The sequence below is a fragment of the Staurois parvus genome, unplaced genomic scaffold (assembly GCF_062004578.1).
Source record: "Staurois parvus isolate SC_StPar_1 unplaced genomic scaffold, SC_StPar_1.0 ptg000226l, whole genome shotgun sequence".
NCBI classification, from domain to species: Eukaryota; Metazoa; Chordata; class Amphibia; order Anura; family Ranidae; genus Staurois; species Staurois parvus.
In genome coordinates, this window is record NW_028318022.1 from 3,996,800 (window position 1) to 4,019,750 (window position 22,951).

The 22,951-nt window shown below is 38.0% G+C and overlaps 1 protein-coding gene across 1 annotated transcript in view; it reads left to right on the forward strand.

Moving 5' to 3' along the window:
• CSMD1 (CUB and Sushi multiple domains 1) overlaps positions 1-22,951 on the forward strand; it is a 2,075,474-nt gene that overhangs the window by 1,599,381 nt on the left and 453,142 nt on the right. The window contains exons 27-28 of the mRNA XM_089679519.1: positions 491-682; positions 6,986-7,124. Of these exons, the coding sequence (XP_089535645.1) occupies positions 491-682; positions 6,986-7,124 (331 nt within the window). The remainder of the gene's footprint in view (positions 1-490; positions 683-6,985; positions 7,125-22,951) is intronic.

Genomic DNA, 22,951 nt, shown 5'->3' on the forward strand with positions numbered 1-22,951 from the left:
ATGGTGTTTTTCCCATGTCTTTCTTGTCACATAAAAGGGAGACCCTTTCCCCAATTGTATATTTTTTTAATGTATTTTTGCATTAGTACATCTGCTAATCTGCCAATGCCCTTTGTTTAACAATTTCTTGTCTATAGGCCCTGAAAATGGCCAGAATTTACTTTTTCCCCACATGGTCATTTCCCCAACCCATTGTAAAATCTGTAAATTGTGAATTTTAATCTGAACTCACGAATCAAAAACAGAATGATTCACTCACCCCTTGTCCTGTGTAGTTCCATGATTATTTTTTGGACTTGTGTAGAATGTATACTATCTACTATAATTTAATGTCATTATCATGACATTAACTAATAGTAGACACTGTACTAATAATTAATGTCATTGTTATGAATTGCAATGACTTATTAGTATGTTATAAAATAATTATACTGCTAATGATAATGTAATTTTTTTTTTCTTCAATATTAAATATATGTGTTTCTTTTAGCTTCTGTTGCATCAACATGTAATGATCCTGGAATTCCTCAAAATGGTTCCAGATATGGAGACAGCAGAGAGCCAGGAGACACCATAAGCTTTCAATGTCATCCTGGGTATCAGCTACAAGGACAAGCTACAATTACCTGTGTGCAGCTAAATAATCGATTCTTTTGGCAGCCAGACCCACCAAATTGCATAGGTATTTTTTATTATTACACTTAATTAAATGTTGTTGCTTTCTCTTGTTCCACTGTTTTCATAAATAAAAACAAGCACTGATGATTTATTTATTACAGGTACTTGTATAGCACCAATTTTATGCAGCACTATTACATATATATTGCACATTTACATCAGTCTCTGCCATCAAGGGGCATGCAATCTAAGGTCCCTAACTCACATTCATACATACACATACTAGGGCCAGTTTAGACAGGATCCAATTAACCTTCCAGCATGTCTTTGGAGTGTGGGAGGAAACTGAAATACCTGGAATCCCGAACACAGGGAGAACTTGCAAACTCCAGTCAGGTAGTGTCATGGTTGGAATTTGAAACGGTGACCCTTGTGCTGCTAGGCAGAAGTGCTAACTACATAGCCACTGTGCTGCCCTGTGATCTGTTTACAAATCATGCCTAATAGAATTTATAGAAACAGTAAATCAATCAAAGTTTCATTATAATATAACACAATTAAATTAAGAATAATACATTTGAAATCCACCTTTATTGCACTTTAATAGTAGGTAGAACAACATTATGTTGACATGTTAATTTATGCAGCCTATTATTGTGGTTATTAAGTTGTAAGGGGACCAAAGGGAAAATTGTATCTTGTGTACCACGTGTTCCATCAATTTCGTGCATGTTAACACTAAGGGAAAATACACAGTATAAAGTATAACATTTGTCAAAGTAAACTCTAGCATACCCAACCATTGGTAATGAATCATAAAACATCCACATTAAGGTCTAATATTATATTTATTTCAGGGCTGGAATAAAATGAAAATAAAGAAATTAAGGAAACAAATCTTGGTGTGTCTTGCCAACAGCCAAGTCAAGAATGATAGTAACTAGAACATAGTATAAATACCTATAGGAATTACATAATGATGCTCTAATTAGTGTTAAAGATTTCTAAGTATGTGAGCTTAAAGTGTAATGAAAAGCTGCCAGTGCCCACCCGGACATGGTAGCAGTCCATAGTTTTAAAATCCCCACTCTTTTCCCTTTTCATTCTCTAGGGATTCTGGGATGGATCAAAGTGCTTCTAATTGGTCAGCACCAGCATGTGCTAATGCTGATCAATAAGAAGTGCTCTGTCTTGGAAGCCCTGCATGATAAACAAGAAGAGCAGAGATTTTAAGTCCCTAGACATCTACACAGGTCTGTGGTCACTGACAATAGATCACTCATGGGAGTTAAGTACAGCAGGGTGTGTTCAGGGTGTAGGGTGTTAGTTCACCTTTTTATTTTTTCTTAATTGTTTGAATTAACACTTTAATTTTTGCAAAGATAACATTTTGGATATCGTGTAGAATAGTTAAGACCCCTACCTCTTTTTTTTTTCCATCTGCACCATATTGGGTAAGTTTCCCTGCTTCCTGTTCAGTATATACAAAAAGAAGTGATGGAAAATCACTTCAAAGTGAGGGAAATTTTTTATTTGACAGTTGTAACAGGTACAGTTATTCCCATCGCACTATTTCCCCTCTTTTATTGTTCTGTTAACAACTGCAATTTGTTTTATTTATATGAACAAGACAAACAGAGAAAGTATATTTTTCATGTGGGGACACAGCAGTAAAAATCAGAATAGTTCTAACCTTTTAGTACTCTTCCAAAAAATAAAAATGATTACAAAATTGGCTTTTAATACACTTTATTCGCATAAGCTAAAGATAGCTTGTGGAATATGTATCAAGGTAGCACTTGGAAAATTACTATATATTTCAGTTATAGGTAGAGTCTGGGGTGTTGAGCCCCCCTTCTCCCCATTTGATTTTATACCTCCAAGGAATGTCATTGGTGATGAATCCCCATTAAAAAAAATGGAGAACCACCTGCGCTACCCTGAATAAACTATTGTTCTAGGAATGGGTTGCCGCTGATACCTGGCTATACACCTGGATAGAATGGGATCAAAATTATAACAAAATTGGTGCTGCGCTCCCACACTTGTACTTATATAAATAATTAAATCAAAATTAGGTTTCAATTATACCCCTAGTGAATCCTCTTGTGTATAATTAACACAAACTCAATTCTTCATATTATTATACAATCATATACAGTGATGTTTGATAAACCATATGAAATAAAATATAAATGTGCAAAACACAAAAACAAAATGCATAAACGCACTTGTGTCCCTAAATAGGGTGAAATCACAAACATGTACTAAATTAAACCTGACTATAAGACAATCTACAAGGACTATAATGAATCCTTCAACAAATGTGTGACCACCACTAGACAAGTGCCCACATGTACCAAAGAGTAAGTTGCTGTGCTCTAGTCCCCAAACTTGGACTATACTGCTATATACTGTAAATAAATAAATAAAATAAAATATTGAGTGAATCCACCAATGAAAATCCAGTGACACTCTATGATAAACACATAACTTAAATCAATTTATATAAAAAAGTTCACAAAAACACGTGCCACCAATTATTAATAAACAAATCGTCCACGTGTGTAATCTTCAATATGGCTGGATATGTGGAAACATCCAGTGATACATATAAATCTGGCAGGTGAACAAAAAGTGTAATCCTTCACATGTAAGATTGCCCCCACACCTTCATGAAGCGACCCCACAGAGTCAAAACGCTTTTTTGCTATTAAGCACAGCCAACCGCTCAATCCTCCACGTCAGATTCGGTATCACAAAAAGTGGTGGTATCCACCTTCAGAAGTTACAGGTATCACCTCTCCTGATATCCGGATGGTTTTCATATGATCTAATTGTACCTCCGCTTCCTCATTGGTGTTTATAAAATAAGAAGAAGAATCCTTCCATTGTGTGATATTGTTTCATTTATTGATATAAAAGAATACTATAAATGCTCACTCACATGTGTTATGAGAAAAAAAAGTTCACAGATCCTCATAAGAACTCCTGGGTGTATGCTATGGGTGTATCAAGATGGTGCTTCCGCCGGAAGTGATGTCACCGCATCTCCGTCTCTCGTCCAACTAGTTGCATCACTAATCACGTGACTTCATTCCTGATCCTCATAGGAACTCCTGGGTGTACTGCTATGGGTGTATCAAGATGGTGCTTCCGCAAGAAGTGATGTCACCGCGTCTCTGTCTCTGGTCCAACTAGTTGTGTCACTAATCACGTGACTTCCTTCCTGATGATTAGAGATGCAACTAGTCGGACGAGAGACGGAGATGCGGTGACATCACTTCCGGCGCACGCACCTTCTTGATACACCCATAGCAGTACATCCAGGAGTTCCTTTGAGGATCTGTGAGCATTTTTTTCTCATAACACATGTGAGTGAGCATTTATAGTATTTTTTTTTATCAATAAATGAAACAATATCACACGATGGACGGATTCTTCTTGTTTTATAAACACTGATGAGGAAGCTGAGGTACAATTAGATCATATGAAAACCATCCAGATATCAGGAGAGGTGATACCTGTAAGTTCTGAAGGGGGATACCGAATCTCACGTGAAGGATTCAGCAGTTGGCTGTACTTATTAGCAAAAAAGCATTTTGAGCCTGTGGGGTCGCTTCATGAAGGTGAGGGGGCTATCTTACCTGTATAGGATTACACTTTTTGTTCACCTGCCAGATTTATATTTATCGCTGGAGGTTTCTATATATCCAGCCATATTGAAGATGACACATGTGGACGATTTGTTTTTTGTTTATTAATAATTGGTGGCATTTTTTTTTTGTGGACTTTTTTATAAATTGATTTAAGTTATGTTTATCATAGATTGTCCCTGGATTTTCATTTGTGGATTCACTCAATATTTTATTTAATTTTTTTTTTTTTTTTTATATAGCAGTATAGTGCCAAGTTTTACACTTTGGTACATGTGGACACTTTTTTGGTGGTGGTCGCACATTTTTGTTTAAGGATTCATTATAGTCCTTGTAGATTGTCTTATAATCAGGGTTAATTTATCCTGACCGTCCTATTGTTTGTTTCTATAGGCACAATAGTGCCATTTGTCAGTTTATTTCCATTGCACCTTTGGGCATTCATTTATGCCAAGTGTTTTATCACGTGTGGTTTAGTACATGTTTGTGATTTCACCCTGTTTAGGGACACAAGTGGGTTTATGTATTGTGTTTTTATGTGTTTTGCAAATTTATATTTTATTTCATATGGTTTATCAAACATCACTGCATAAGATTGTATAATAATATGAAGAGTTGAGTTTGAGATAATTATACACAAGAGGATTCACTAGGGGTGTAATTGAAACCTCACACTGAATCCCCATTATTGTTCCTGGCTCAATTCCCACCCATGTAAGAAGTTTAGTTGTTCACAGTCAGGGAAGGACCTTACATTTGGCACAGCAGGTGTAAAAATCTGGGAATTTAAAGGAATAAATCTTAAGTTAGGTGTCTTCCAAAAAAAACAGAGGCTATACCAAACTTTGAATCATCAATTTTTGCAAAAGCGAACATTTAAACATTAATTAAAACGTTATGTTGTATTTCCTAATTCAACATTGCAAGGAGCAAATTGCTCATTTTTAATGAAGTAAACCATTTAACCACTTGCACCCCAGAGGATTTACCCCCCTTCCTGACCAGGCCATTTTTTTGCGATACAGCGCTGCTTTACTTTAAATGAAAATTGTGCGAGCATGCACCCAAATTAAATTTATGTCCTTTTGTCCCCACAAATAGAGCTTTCTTTTGGTGCTATTTGATCACCTATGCATTTTTCATTTTTTGTGCTATAAACAAAAAAAGACCAATAATTTTGAAAAAAATAAATCACCCTTTGTGTTCAGTGAACCACATCCCCTCAGGATACAACACTCACAGCAAGCAAATGTCTGTCATATTACTGATAGGCAAATAGCACTTTTATTTGATCATCCATTTAGGTGGATCCATCCAAAATCTTCCTTCCCCACAGAGGTACTTTAAAACTATAAAAGCTCAAGATAACGGAACAAAGCAACACACATAGCATAATTTGAATGAATCCACCTAAATGGATGATCGAATAAAAGTGCTATTTGCCTATCAGTAATATGACAAGCATTTGCTTGCAGTGAGTGTTGTATCCTGAGGGGATTGATGTGCTATTCTGATTAAAGGTGGAGGAGTGAAGCTGAGAGCTATCTACCCAGAGGAAAACACCTCACTGACTGTTTGGGATGTGTTGCACTTTTCATCACCAATTGGTGGAAAACTATGAACTTTTAAAATGTGGAGCGCTGCTGTGATTAATGTTCTATTGATTACTATTCATGACAATTGTTTTTAAACATAAATTAACTAGCTCTCAAGCTTAGGTGCATTCCCCGTTCTTACATAAGTGCTGGGTAGTGTGCATTGGTTGCATGTATTTTTAGCACATTTTTGTTCTAATTTTGAAAAAAACAATATTTTTTTACTTTTTGCTATAAAACACATCCAGTAAAAAAAGTAAAAAAAATGACATTTCTTCATCAATGTAGGCCAAAATGTATCCTGCTACATGTCTTTGCTAAAAAAAAAAATCTCAATACATGTAACTTAATTGGTTTACGTGAAAGTTATAGCATCTACAAATGGCGGTGTATATATACTAGAATTTTTTTTTTTTTTATATATACTAGTAATGGTGGTGATCAGCGACTTACAGCGGGACTGCGGTGGGCATTCTGACACTGAGGGGAACTGACTAACTGCCACTGACATCCCAATGACACTAATACAGTGATCACTGCTAATAAAAAACTGACACTGTACTAATGACACTGGGCAGGAAGGGGTTAACATCTGGGATGATCAAAGGGTTAACTGTGTGCTGTGTTTTACAACATGTGCTGTGCGTGTTCTACTTGGGAAGCATGTTATTCCTGGTAGGAGAGAGATCTGTGTTGTTTACACACAGGTCTCTCCCCTGTCAGTGTTACTTGGTGATCGCCAGGTGCTGGTGGAGGTGCCCGGACCCAGTAATTGACATCCGTAGCCACCGATGGTGGCACGGGTAGGGCGGCGCACATGCCCCCGACCCAGAAATGCAAATCACGTGTATATATATATATATATATATATATATGTATGTGAGTTTGCACAGCCCTGCCTCCCTGTAGTAGTATTTCTGCTATATGGCAGCAGGCAACTGGTTAAAATACTCAAACTTCACTGTGCTGAAGTTATCCCAGAACATTACTGGTTCGGATTAGTTGTTATTCTTTAATGCACTTGGGAATGAGCACTGTTTAGTAAATTATCATGGAATTGTTGTGTATGGATTATCATCTGACTGACTTTTGTTTCTTTGTGTCTTGTTGTAACAGCTGCTTGTGGTGGAAACCTGACAGGCCCAGCAGGAGTAATTTTGTCACCTAACTACCCTCAGCCTTACCCTCCTGGAAAAGAGTGTGACTGGAGAATAAAAGTAAATCCAGACTTTGTCATTGCCTTGATATTCAAAAGGTACACGTTATAGAAAACAACAAAGCTGTGCAGCAGGTTCTTGAATGTCAAATCTAAAAATGACATAATTTGTCACTTCATTGGGCTCCTAATTACATTTACTAACCAAGCCCCAGAGCATACATTCCAGTACATACACCATGAACATGGACATGTGGCAGAATAACAAACACATTATTTAGCTTTCCAGCAATGCTCGAGTGCCAAATGTAAACATTATGCAGAACATGCCAGATGCATCAAATGCTGATAGAAATTCACAAAATCATTGTCTAAAAGTTGCTTTAGCAATATCTGTCAAAAACAGACTAATTTGTGGATTGAGTTTTAGTCCATATAAAAATATATATGTATATATAATATATATATATATATATATATATTTTTTTTTTTTTTCTAAATGGCAGTTTTCCAAATTTTTCACATCTTTTATTTGCATTGAAGAGATGCCGGAAATAGGCAAAGTCCAGTCCTGCACTTTTATAAAGCTTTAATAATCTGGTCAAGTCAAATAATTTTTCAAGTCTACATTGTATTAAATTGGGAGTGGTAAGGAAATTCATTTAAAACAAAACAAATCATTAAGTTATGAGAATATAAATCAGTTTTTCTTTGCAAACCTAGTACAGAGAGTAATGTTATAAGTACACACACTGTAACCAATTAAATTACATATTAATTACACAGTCTAACTAAATATAACTCCTAAGATCCTACAACTCTTTATTTACTCTGAGTTTACGTATGTCAGACTTATTTGAAACAGCAATATACTGTAAATTACAATGATGTGGTATACATGTGATTAACTCAGCAACTATACTGTTTTTAGTGTAATGTCCTAATTTCAGTCAAAAAGTTATTTGCGAGCTGTTGGTCATTGCACTCTGGGTACCAATACTGTACTTTGGGCATGCACTACCTTATTAAGGTAGACTCAATATGTTTAAATATTGACTAGACAGTCACAGATATGAATAAGTCAATATTCTTTTTGTGTTCTCTATTACATGATAATTAGATTTGTGCTATATGAGTTTGAATGCAATGTTTTATGTTTCAGATATGAGTTGTTATAATATATACTATATATATATATATATATATATGGGCTGGACAAAAATATGGAAACACTACATGATTTGCAGGTGTGAAAGTGATAAAATGCTTAGCGTTAAAAGCAGAAGTATGTAACATTCTTTTGCTTCCGCTGTGTGATGACCTAGATAACAGGTGGGAAGTTTCATTTTCATCATTTATTGCATATATTTATATATATATATATATATATATATATATGGGTTGGACATAATTACAGGCCACTGAGTGTTAATGAGGAGGTATATTGGCACTGCTGGAGCGGTAAAGGGCAAACATTTCTGAACCTGTTAGAAGACAATTTTATGGTACAGTTCATAGAGGCCCCAACTAGGCAAATGTATTAAATACCTTCTTCATCTCTGTGTGTACAAAAGAACATTGGGATGATCATGTCCATAATGGGGATGATATTGACACAGCCCCAAATGATCCACAATGGCTCAAAATTGATATGGTCTAGAAATATTTAGACAAAATAAAGGTGAATAAAGTACCTGGATCAGATGGCATACACCCATGGATCCTAAAAGAATTGAGCTCTGTTATTTCAAAGCCATTGTTTCTAATATTTAGAGACTCTTTAATGACTGCTAAAGTACCACTGGACTGGCATAAGACCGATGTGGTGCCTATATTTAAAAAGAGATCAAGTATTTACCAAGTAACTACAGACCTGTTAGTGTAACTTATATAGTCGGGAAGATACTGGAGAGTTTAATAAAAGACCACATAGAATGAGTTCTTGCTAGAAAATAATGTTAAGTAACAGAAAGAATGGATTCATGAAAGACAGAAGCTGTCAAACAAATCTGATTTCTTTTTATGAGAAGGTAAGCAAAACCTCAGACAAAAGAGTGGCTGTGGCTGTAGTATACTTGGATTTCACAAAAGCACAGTTCCCCACACACAGCTATTGTGTAAGGTAAAGTCTACAGACTTGGAAAAATCAGTTTGTAAATGGATAGAAAACTGGTTAAAAGGCAGTATTCAGAGAATAGTCGTTAATGATTCATACTTTGAATGGTCTAGATATGAAAAGGTGTGCCCCAAAGTTTAATGTTAGGACCCATATTTTTTAATATATTTATAAGTGATATAGGGTCTGGGATTAAAATTAACATTTCAGTGTTTGCAGATGACACCAAGCTGTGCAGTGGAACAACGTCCTTACAGGATGTCTCCAACTTACAAGTTGACCTCAATGCACTGTTTAATTGGATAACTGTGTAGCAAATCAGGTTTAATGTTGATAAATGTAAAGTTATGCACTTGGGGACTAAAAATATGCATGCGTCTTACATACTAGGGGGAGTACAACTGGGGAAATCAATGGTGGAGAAGGATCTGGGTGTTCTGGTAGATCATAAGCTTAATTATGGCATGCAATGCCAAGCTGTGGTTTCCAAAGTGAACAAAATACTTGCATTATCTTGTATTAAGAGATGTATAGACTCCAGGGAGTTGTCATTTTACCTCAGAAAAAATATTTAGTATGACCTCATCTGGAAGATGCAGTTCAGTTTTGGGCACCATTTCACTAAAAGGATATTGGGGAACTGGAGAAAGTGCAGAGAAGGGCAACCAAACTGATAAGAGGCACGGAGGAGCTCCGCTATAAGAAAAGATTAGAGGAACTGATTTTATTCTCTCTTGAGAAGAGGAGATTAAGGAGGTATATGATAAACATGTATAAATATATAGGTTGTCCATATGTAGAGTTAATAATTTAAGGTCATCACATTGGACGAGGGGACACTCTTTACGTCTGAGGGAATGTACACATTATAACTGGATACTAATATTAATAAGTAAAGTGTATCCAGGAAATATCCAAATGCCTCATGGGGGATCAGGAAATATTTTTTTGCCCTGCTGGAGCAAATTAGATCAAGCTTTATTGGGTTTTTTTTTCTTTTGCCTTCCTCTGGATTAACTGTGGGTATAGGATTGTGTATATAGGATTGTATAATTTTTTCCATTTTCTTGGTTGAACTAGATGGACTTTTGTCTTTTTTCAACCAGACTAACTATGTAAAATTATAATTATGGAAACGCCAGGTAAAAGAACAAAATTGTTTCCTAATATTATGTTGGACCACTTTTGGCATCCAAGATAGCCTGAATTCTAATGGGATTTGACAAATATAAGTCTTGGATGGTGGATAATGTAATCTGAAATAATCCCTCCAGCTCTTGCAGAAATACCAGAGGTGGGAAACCAGCCCAAACCTTGTTCTCCAAAATTGACCATAGTGGCTCTATGATATTGAGGTCCAGTGACTGCAGCACCCAGGGAAGGTGCAAAACTTCATCTGCATGCTTGTCAAACTATGATTTGACAACAAGAGCAGTGTAAACTGATCCATTATCATCTTGGTAAAAGATGTTGTCTTCAGGAAACAATGTCTGCACCATGGGGTGCACATGGTTGGCAAAATTTGTAGATAGTCGCTGGCAGTGGCTCTACCTTATGAGATTATGATGAGAACTGCAGAATACCAAGATATGACTGCCCAAATGGCAGCGAACTCTCATTTTCTATTCCCCAAGTCTCTTTTGCCCCTCTTCCCATCCTGGGATATTTATTTTCTGTAGTTCAAGTGTCTCACAAAACTCTCTCAAGTCTTACAGGAATCTCAATCTTGTAGAACGACCATTTTTCCATCCAATCAGGCATGCTAGGAATCCTGATCTGTTCCAGCAATGGGTTCAATGTTCTCCTTCTCACCAATGTTTCCACTGATATATATGCAAAAATCTGTAAATTTGCTCTTCATATTTAATCAATGGTCTTCCCTTTGTTTTCTTCCAAAGCTCAGTTTTGTCTCTTTAATAATGGAATCATACAATCACATCCTTTGGATGTTCGTTTCTGCTTCCTTGGAGTCTTCCTATTCTGTGCAGTCTGTCAATCTTCAGAGGCTCTGTTGCTGATCTGTCCATTATTGTATTAAGCATTTTCACTGTTATTTCCATCAAGTCTTCCCCTTGTGAAGTCTTAGAAGATGTAACCTGAGGATATGAGGGCTGCCTATCTCTATTCTCCTGGTCTTCCAGGTTGTATAGCAGATTCTTTTGTTCTTTTCTCATTCCTTCCATCTGTTTTTCTAATTTTGTTATTACTTGGGCATGTTTATCTAATTTCTTCTCTGTCTCCTCCACCCTTGAATATATTTGCCTCAGGCCTTTGTGTATTTTCACCATCTTCTGTTTTATGGATCTTTCCAGACTCGTAAACATATCTGCTATTTTGGCTTTCATAGGTCTTTTCTTGCTCTTCAAGACTCTCAATAACCGACGCATTTTCAACTTCTATATTTTGACTGCTATTCGAAACTTCCATAGACAATCTGAAGCATTTGCCACTAGTGTTTTCCATCTCCCACTCACTCCCTGTTATCACTCTGGGGTTTGTTTCTCTTGTGAGGGTATGTATTTTTTAATTGAACTTGCTTGGGATGACTTTGGCCTTCCCCCTTTGCCGCTTTACTTTTCATAATGTTAGTGAGTTTTTGTATTTTTTCTCAGAACTGGGGGTTACCTCTACATGTAAAATAGGGTTGTATCCCTCCAGGGGTAATCCCCCTTAGGTATTTTCCTTTCCTTCCTTCCCCCCTGTACCGAATTCCTCTCAAGGGGTCTCCGGGGTCCTTATCTCTCTTGTGTCTCTCTTTTAGCTCCTTCTCCTTTTGGACCCCCTGGGTGATCTCCCCTAATGATCTTTACACCATATGTTTTTGACGCACCATCTCCTGTCGCCCTCGGTCATCTTTTCATCTCCATCTTACTAAGGCAGATGCGGACAGTCTCTCCCAGGGACTACTACCACAGTCTCCTGATCAGAGTCCACTTCTGCAATGGCGGTTCTTAGGGGGGTCACCCTCCATGGGTTTCTCAGTCTTTAGGCAGTAACAAGCCTGTGGTAGATGAGCCTGGATCTCCTTCATGTCAGCCTGGCCGGTGTCTCTGCCTCCCAGTACTCCTCTGTGGTGGCCATGTGACTGCCCGGCATCCTCCGAACTCCTACAGATTCTGCCTCCTCTCTGAAAAACCGGTCCCTCACTCTCCTTCCTCTGCTTCAACACCACCAATCGCTGCTGCCACCACTGGCCAGCCGCACAAGGAGCACCGCTCTCCAAACAGGCCTCTGCAAAGTAATGACACCACACCCGGGTAAGCTATCTCCTCCTAGGCATTTCTGGCTGACGGGTCAAAGGGAGCGACTACCATCCAGGATCTTTTACATTGAGCTCCCTCTCGGCACCATGTTCAGGCTAATAAGCAGAAGTATTTAGCCTCTGTAAAATTAATGAACATGTCCTGTTTCAGTTCACATAGTTTTGAATAATATATACAGTAGGCACAAGGTTCTGGCAGTACTAGGGTCCTTGGTTCGAATCACAGCCACGGCACCACCTGCCTGGAGTTTGCATGTTCTCCCTGTGCTTGCGTGGGTTTCCTCCGGGTGCTCCGATTTCCTCCCGCACTCAAGACATGCTGGTAGGTTAATTGGATCCTGTCTAAAATTGGCCCTAATATGTGTATGTATGAATTTGAGTTAGGGACCTTAGATTATACGCCCCTTGAGGGTTAGGGACTGATGTGAATGTACAATATATATGTAAAGTGCTACATAAATTGACGGCGCTATATAAGTATCTGAAATAAATAAATAAAATCTCACTGAAGATTGATTGTCGATGAAAATCAGAAAAAAAGGCTACACAGCACCATATGCTGCCCAGATTTATGATAAACTGCTACCCGGAGGAATAAGGAGTTCAGAAATTGTTAGGCGAATATGTATCCAAGTGCAGTCAAGTAATGTGTAAGCTTAATACTTTTCAGAGAAAAGAGATAAGTGTCAAGCTGAGAATTTTGTGAACAAGTTTTAGTGAAACTTTAGATTAAAATATTGTGATAAATATACACTAGGGCATGAAAGTGGTTGTAAAATCTCTCATATACCCAGTGAAGTGAATAGCATCAGATGATACACAGAGAAGAAACAAATATTTCTACTTAAGTTTTACTATCTGAAGTTTTCTCCTCTTCTCTTCTCTTCATTCCATCAAAAGGGCTAATTTTAGGTAAAATCCTTCTGCATTTGTCAGTATCACAGAGGTGGGGGCAGGGAGCTGCAGTTAGAGCTCTGTGAGAGAGCTGATTGGAGGAAAGGGACACACACACCCTTCACACAGTACACAGAAGCTATGTTCTGTTTAGACTGTCTACTAAGCTCCCCGCCCCCAACACAAATGTATCTCATGTGTAGAGAAAACTTCTCAGAAGTGACTCATGCTCATAACAGAGAAATGAAACACCAGAGAGAAACAACACTTACAGCTTTGGAGATAGACAAGTAAACACTACAGATACTGTATATATGTTTTGTTCAGATTTCATTACTGAGGTTTACAACCACTTTAGTAGCATTGTTCAAAAATAAACGTTGATTGTAGATACCTGCAAAAATAAGCAACGTCACAAAAATATATGTATAAAAGTACAAAAATATCACGTGACCACTAAGGAATAGGCAAATACTAATAGATGGATTGAGAGAGGTGTGCTGAACTGTATTAATTACTCCAATTTCCTCCTATTAGCGGTTGATTACAGGACACATCCATAAAATATGGGAAACATCTCAGAAGAATGGTCACACCTCCAACACTTTTGTCAGTCTATTTTGTGAAGTCTATAGGGAGTAGAGTAGGCCCTGTGGACTATCTTAAAATTGAATAACCTGATCCCTTGGGAAAACCAGGTCTAAATCTAGGATGCCCCTCAACCACCAATGTCAAAACACAGACAAAGTAGGTGTTCTAGATTTGAACTGTTAGATATGCATGGAAATTGACTTTTGAAAGTATGGGACAACTGCAGGCATTTAAAAGAGCAGGAGGTGGTAACATTGTAGTCTGTGGAGAGCTGGGCCGAAAGGCACAGGGAACAGTTCACTACTATGTGCAAAATGGTTTAAAAGCAGCGCTATAAGCAATACTTTTTTTCCTTTTTGGATAGAGTATAGGAGGGTTATAACCCCTGTTGGTTTATTTTTTGTCTTCTGTGTCTAATTGGGGAGATTTAACATAATGTCTTGTCCCATAGCCAAAACAGAAAGTGAGAGATAATCCCTGCAAGTTAAGGGATTTGCTTGGGCACCCCCATGGCACCAAAACTAGTATCCCCATTTAAAAATTTCCCCTGTATTACTTTTCTGGGGACAACTCAAAATGTGAGGGTTCCTTTACTTTCACTTTATTTTCACTTTTGATTATAACGTTAAACAGGGCAAATAAAGAGGTTGAATCTCCCTAACATGAACTCACAGATAGCAATAAAAACTTGACAGGTGTTCAAATCCCCACTCCAGCCAAGACTAAAAAATGATTGTCTTTAGTTATACTTTAATCTTGTATTTAGCCTAGGCCTATAGTTCAGACAGCATATAGAGATGGGGTGAATTGGGGTTAAGTCTTAATGGTGCATTTGGAGTTCCATAACTGCGTAACCTTCATATGCCAAACCCACCCGCCATGCCCTAGGGATGGTAAGCATAGATGGAGTTAAGAGGTGGAGGGCCTTGGGGCCTCTAAACAGGAGAAGCTGTAGGCCATCTAGAGAATGCACCACCACTGCCTCCAGAACCATGGAGGGATTGGATATATCTAGATTTAACCACCAAGGGGCAGTGACCAGGTGGGAGCCAAGGAAATATTTGTTTCAGTATGAAAGCCATCTTGGGAGGTAGGGTGCATTGAGGTGGTCAGTTTTGTACCGTAATGAGTGAGGGCTCTATGAGAATAACTGGTTAAAACTGTTGAAAAAGGATTTCAGAACCCATTGCAGAGAGTTACGAAACAAATAGTTCAACTTTGGGAGTAGTTTCATCTTTATTAAGTTAATGTGACCCAATAATGACAACAGAAAACTCTCCCATGCTTTCAATTTCTTCTTAACAGCCTGGTACACCAAGGATAAGTTCAGAGTGATGTAATTTGAGGCATTCTGAGAAACAATGATTCCTAGATATGTGAACCCATATATCCATTGTAACTGTACATTAGATGGGGCCATGCTATTTGCATCTAGAGCAATGGGGAATAACTGAGACATGGTCCAATTTACCTTGAGACCCATGACTGTTGAAAATGTGTCAAGAACCTGAAGGGTCCCCTGCAGCAAAGGGCCAGCATCGTTAAGAAATAACAGGAGGTCATTCACATACAAGCCTACCCTCTCCTTCAACGAGCTTCAGCCACAGGCTCCATGGCTATAGCAAAAAGGGCTGGAAAGAGAGGCAACCCTGCCGGGTATCCCTGTGTAATGTAAATGTGGAGGACAGGTGAACATCCAGTCTAATGGCAGCTGTTGGGGGACAGCAGATAATTTGTAACCAATGGATAAAAACAAGGAGAAATCCAATTCTTCATAGAACCTTCCACAGGTAAAGTCACTCAACTGTATTGAATGCCTTCTCAATGTCAAGAGAGGCAACCACCCTGGAGCCCAAAATAGCATACTGGGAATGGATGCTGGTGTACAGTCTATGCAGATTAATATTTGTATCATTTATGGCAGCACAATGGTGAAGTGGCTAGCACTTCTACTTAGTGGCACTAGAGTCATCGGTTCGAGTCATAGCCATGGTACTACCTGCCTGAAGTTTGTATGTTCTCCCTGTGGCTGAGTGGGTTTCCTCCACTTTCCTCCCACATTCCAAAGACATTCTAGTAGGTTAGCTGGCTCCTGTCTAAATTAGCCCTAGTATGTGCATGCATGAATGTGAGTTAGGGGTTAAGAAGGTGTTTCATTGAGGAGAAGTGTATTTAGTACAATGTAGTGTTTTTTGTTTTGAGTTCTTTGCATTTGTCTTTTTTTGTGTATAATATCAGTATTTTGGCACATTTGTTTTATTTGTATAAGTTTTCATTTTACTATTTCCACTGTTTTTATTTCTGCGAAAATAACATAATAATGAGACCAATAAGGGGCCATTTGTGTCACAAAAAATGTCCAGGATAGCTGAAAAGAGCTTCCCTAAGTCTCAGGTTATAGAATCCCTGCTTTCTGAATAGAAAAATGCAATATACAGGTGAAACTCGAAAAATTAGAATATCGTGCAAAAGTTCATTTATTTCAGTAATGCAACTTAAAAGGTGAAACTAATATATGAGATAGACTCATTACATGCAAAGTAAGATAGTTCAAGCAGTGATTTGTCATAATTGTGATGATTATGGCTTACAGCTCATGAAAAACCCAAAGCCACAATCTCAGAAAATTAGAACAATATCGGACCTCTGAAAAGTATAAGCATGCATATGTACTCAGTACTTGGTTTGGGCCCCTTTTGCAGCAATTACTGCCTCAATGCGGCATGGCATGGAAGCTATCAGCCTGTGGCACTGCTGAGGTGTTATGGAAGACCAGGATGCTTCAATAGCGGCCTTCAGCTCTTCTGCATTGTTCAGTCTCATGTCTCTCATCTTTTTCTTGGCAATGCCCCATAGATTCTCTATGGGGTTCAGGTCAGGCGAGTTTGCTGGACAATCAAGCACAGTAATCCCATGGTCATTGAACCAGGTTTTGGTGCTTTTGGCAGTGTGGGCAGGTGCCAAGTCCTGCTGGAAAATGAAGTCAGCATCCCCATAAAGCTCGTCTGCGGAAGGAAGCATGAAGTGCTCCAAAATCTCCTGGTAGACGGCTGTGTTGACCGTGGACTTAATGAAGCACAGTGGACCAACACCAGCAGATGACATGGCTCCCCAATCAACACAGACTGTGGAAACTTCACACTGGACTTCAAGCATCTTGCAGTGTGTGCCTCTCCATTCTTCCTCCATACTCTGGGTCCTTGGTTTCCAAATGAGATGAAAAAGTTGCTCTCATCAGAAAAGAGGACTTTGGACCACTGAGCAACAGAACAGGTCTGTTTTTCTTTAGCCCAGGTAAGAAGCTTCTGACGTTGTTTGTTGTTCAGGCTTGACAAGAGGAATACGATATTTGAAGCCCATGTCCAGGATCTGTCTGTGTGTGGTGGCTGTACTGACTCCAGCCTTGGTCCACTCCTTGTGAAAGTCCCCAACATTTTTGAATGGCCTTTTCCTGACAATCCTCTCCAGGCTGCGGTCATCCCTGCTGCTTGCGCACCTTTTTCTTCCACACTTTTCCCTTCCACATAACTTTCTATTAATGTGCTTTGATACAGCACTTTGGGAACATCCAACTTCTATTGCAATTACCTTTTGAGGCTTTCCCTCCTTATGGAGGGTGTCAATGATGGTTTTCTGAACAACTGTCAGGTCGGCAGTCTTTCCCATGATTGTGATTCCTACTGAACTAGACTGAGAGACCATTTAAAGGCTCAGGAACCCTTTGCAGGTGTTATGGCTTAATTAGCTGATTAGAGTGGGACACTTTGAGCCTAGAATATTGCACCTTTTCACAATATTCTAATTTTCTGAGATTGTGGATTTGGGGTTTTCATGAGCTGTACGCCATAATCATCACAATTATGACAAATCACAGCTTGAACTATCTTGCTTTGCATGTAATGAGTCTATTTCATATATTAGTTTCACCTTTTAAGTTGCATTACTGAAATAAATGAACTTTTGCACGATATTCTAATTTTTCGAGTTTCACCTGTACTCTATGTGCAATATTTAATAGTATATATTTTTCTTCTGGCCATAATAAGGACAGAAATGATGTACAACACCATGATATATTCTCCTTTATATAGTACATCCATCTCACACTTTTATGTATTAATGTACCATTCTAAGTTTTCAACATAAGTCCTTAAAGTGGATGTAAACCCTTACATATACTATCCTTGGCTGATGCACAGAGATGAAACAAATCCTAAATAAGATGTACCTGTTCATCTGCTCCATTTATTCTCTACAGCCATTCAAAGTGCAGAATTTATACAGCTTGTCTGAACATTCAAAAAGAAGGAATAAGGGATCTGAGGTTACACTTCCGTGAGAAGAGCTCTGAGATCAGATTGGAGGAAAGTGACACAACCCCCTCAACAGAGCACACAGAAACAGAGCTGAGGCTGTTAATCACAGACTGTGTGCTGGAGCTCTGTCATCTGTCGCATTTTTACCACTTGGTGTCAAGAAAACTTGTTTTAGGTGACTCATAGAGATAGCAGAGAAATGAGGCAGAAGAGGGAAATGTTCTTTATTGTGTAGACATGTAAACAAGTATACAGTATAGTGGGATATGCTTTGATAATACTTCATGTCTGAGGTTTATAACCACTTTAAAGGAAATCTATGGTGTTGTTTTCAGTGAGTGCACATTTAAAGTAGATATTTAATTGTTTAAAAACACATCTCTGAGTAAAAGTAATGTTCCATTGTGAAATGTGTTATCTATAGCTAATTCAGTGACCAGCACTCTGTAGTGTGCTTGCTGTCTTGAAGCTTCCTCATTGGATTGGATTGATGCAAAGTTGTTGTTTTTTTCACCAATATTTTCTAAGCATCAATGTATTTCAATATGTCTAAGTTAAATACATGTTCACACTTGTTTGCATGTATGTTATGATCTATTCTAACACCATTTCAAAAGGCTTGAAGTGTGTATATGTGTAACAATGATACATCCATACAGGGGCGGACTGACCATTTGGAAACTCGGGCACTGCCCGAGGGCCCGGGGTCAGTAGGGGGCCCCATGGGATGCCCCTGGTACCTTTTTCATAGGCTTTTTTGAGTTTGCGCAAGGGCACAGTGGCCCCATGATCCTCTATTGCCCGTGGCCCCATGCATCCATATGTCATAGAGTGCCCACACATGGTGCTCTAAAAATGTATAGAAAATCAGCACAGTGCTATTGAGAGTATATGCCCTCACTAGGAGTTCCAGGGATCCTTTGCACTGTGTTTAGAGGGTCCTTTTGAGCTGGATAATAGGGGGAAATACAGTATTTAATTGGACTGTACTCTGAGATACTTACTTTTGTTGTATCCGTGCTCCTTCTTGCACATTGTGCAGGGCACATATACTTGAGTGTTGATCAATTTATAAGTTTGTGTTAATCAGTACTTACAGGGGTAGATAGTCACATTAGTTTTATCCCTGGGCATGTTGTTTTTTTTTTTTTTACTTTGTGGAATATGATGATTTGTATGATCCAGAGAGTTGGGGGATATTAATTGTCATTAATGCAACTAGTATAAATTTCCACCTGGGAAATGTCAGAGATTTTACAGAGGGGTTTGTATTTACAAGCAAGTGTTAAATGTATAAGTCAGAAGTTGAATTGGTAATGAGTTATGTTGTTCACTAGTCCATGAGTCTTGGAATTGAAATTTGATGTATTTAGAGGTTTGTAATGCAGATACGGTTCAGCATGTTCAAAGAATATGATTTAGTCTTCAAATTAAGATGAACTTTAAAACAAGATATGCACATTGAGCTTTTTTTTGTTCAACCAATGGGTTGAATGAAAGAAAAAAAAACATAGATCCCCTCATCAACACAAGTGATGTTGATGCAGGGATCTTTCCCACTGTGTTTTCTATTCTGGCAGGGGGGACAAGTACTGATAGAATGCTGGTATTCCAGCATGACCATACCAGAGAAGCTGCTTGTTAGACAGGCTTCTGTTGAACAGACAGTGGTACACACAGACCAAAATTTGTCCAGTTCCTGCTAAACCAGCTACAATTTGGTACACATATACCGTGTGTAAGGCTCACAAAGTCTTAGGATAAAACATTTGAATACTTGAATTCTTAGGATGCTAAAATACTATATGTGGAAAAAACTAAATGTATGGAATGTATTATAGGATAAAAAAATAGGATTCACTACATGTTGGTTAATACCTAATACGTTAATGCTTTAATGTATAAAAGAACCCATACTACTTGTCAGATTGGGATAATGATATCAAAGGGGTATTTTTTAGCAAATTACCTCTTGCAAGGTACAGGAAACCAGTGAACGTCTGAGAAGAACCTAGTGGAGTGTGATCCAATTTTAAGGCTTGACATGTTGTTTACCAATTCACACAGCACAACTTAATATTTTACCAAAAATTGGGTAATATATTGCATCTGTGTACCCTAAAATTAACTTTAGTGTATTTTTTACTAAAATGTTGCACTTGATAAACCATTGTGCTGATACCATGTGACATTAAAAATGGCACTGCTACCATTTTATTCTTCAAGGTGTCTGCTTTCAGAAGATATATGATATTTTGGGGGTTTTAAGTAATTTTTGGGCCTAAAATTATTTTTTAAACATGTGCAAAAAACACAAAACAAATCTGAGTTAAAGGATTATTGTACGGACTGTAGCCAATGGTTTCAATCTTTTCAATCTAATATTTTTATTAAAAGAGTTTTAGCTCTTTCAGTACAAACAGCATAAAAAAGGAAAGGAAATATGAACAAGAATAAAAGTATCCAAACTCTCACAGGAGTTTCTCTTTCCTCATTCAGGGAAATAGGCTATTTCCATTTGACACACAGTTGACACTTAATGGCACAGTGCAGAATAAAGTAAATACCACTGGTAGCATTGATAAGCACCTTCTATGGGAATTATATGGAATAAGACACAGTTGAAGACACAGTTAAATGACAGGAAAATAAAACATTTCTAACACAAAGAGGTGTTATGTGTGGTTACATATACATCACCAGTTATATATACTATGTATGTAATAATAGTGAGGGACTTCACATGAGTGTAAGACAGGCAATTGTCCTTGAACCTAGAGCTTCCAAAGGATTGTTTATTGTATTAATAATTGCAAGATTACAGAAGAGGGTGCCAAATCGGAAGAGGACAGCCAATTGTTCCATAGTTTAAATAATTTTTGAGGGCAAATTTTTGTTAAAATATATTTTTTTTCCTGATTGCAATGGAATTAACATTGGACTTCCAGAGTTGAAACGTGGGTGGGCTAGGTGAATGTAACCTTTGTGCAATAAGTTTCTGCGCTAAAAAGAGAAGACTTGTGGTCAAAGTTATAATATCTGATTGGTAAAGTTCCTTATCTAACATTCCCAGCAAGCAAAGTTGTACTCCTAAATAAATCACTGGCACCTTTAGAAATACTAGAGATCAATGATTCTATGTCATTCTATTATCTGGTTAGCTTGAGCCATCTCCATAGCATTTAGATAAAGTCACCTAGTGTAGGTCATTGACATACCTTGGACAAGTGGAGGTGTCATATTGTTCTCACCAAAATAATGTATCTGGTGGAAGACACACAGGGGTTTATTTACTAAAGCTGGTTCACTCAGAATCTGGTGCAGCTGTGCATGGGTAGGCAATTAGCTCCTAACCTCAGCTTGTTCAATTAAGCTTTAGCAAGAAAACCTGGAGGCTGATTGATTTCTATGAAGAAGTGCAAAAGATTATGTGTGAACCAGATTTCATAAATAAACCCCTCTGTGTCTGTAATAAAGATCTGAGTTAGCTTTTGTGTTGGAAATAGGGATATCTTAGGAAAGTCAGTGCTTTCTCCCATTGCTTTTCTGTAATAATGCCTATATCATTTCCCACATGACCTTTTTTAAAGATCGCAGATGGGATATCCTTTTTGTCCAAGGATGGGAGGGTGCAATCAAACAACAAGGATGCAAGGTCAAAAGGATCAAAGTCAACCTTGGAGGAGTATACAGTACATCTGTGTAGAACTCCCTAAATGTAAGCATTATGTCTGTATGAGCAGAGGAGACCATGCTCTGGGCAGAAATTATCCCAGTTATAAAAGGGAAGTTTTTTAAGTCTAATTGGGATTTTGCTAGCATGAAAAGTAGATGACCTGTAGCTTTGCCCATGACAAAATAGCTTTGCTGGGAGACAATCAATTTATTTTCAGCCTCATTTAAGAGCAGAGAACTATCCAACTGATGGCCGTTATTCCACATTCACAGATTATCAGAATTAGGATTAATGGGATCTCAGTGAGCTGCATTAGGGATGTCTCCCAGTAGAGCTACATTATATGGATGGGCTTTCCTTAATTATTAGACCCCAAATATACACTTTCAACAAATCCCACACCATATATCTGGAGGCTGAATTAATGTTTTTTCCAGGAAGTCAAATATATTCTAGGAAATATCATCTTGGCTAGCAATTCTAGCCAAAGAGAATTAACACACCAAGCTGGGTAGTCTGAAAGATCTGTGGGTGCATATTGGGAGGATGGAGCAGGTGGCAGCAGTGTTTCATTGACCAAAGCCAAATCAATACTTGTCAGTGATGAGTGGGTATTGAGTAACATGAGAATTGTTTACTATCAGGGTGCTGAATACTGTTCCAAATGTATTGCAGAACTATATCTGTCAAATGATGTATGGGTTTGAGAAATGGAGTGTTGGTTTGGGGATTGTCTATCAAAAGTCAGAAAAATATTATTGAAGTCTCCCATGGCACTAAACCAAGATGCTAAAAAGTGTGCCAGATGTTTTAGGACTTCAAAGGAGAAAGGTGGAGGTATATACATATTAGCAAGATTGCAATGAAAATGATACAATCTATGAATATATATCTACCACCTGGATATACTTGTGTATGTCTGCAGGAAAATCCAAGCTGATATCAATATACTAACTTCCGTAGAGAAGGAGGAGTATACCAAATTATATTTTGTATTGAATTTAGCACATTTAAGCAAGTAATCATATCTTTACTCAGATGTGTTTGGTGCTAACGTACAACGGTAGGTGC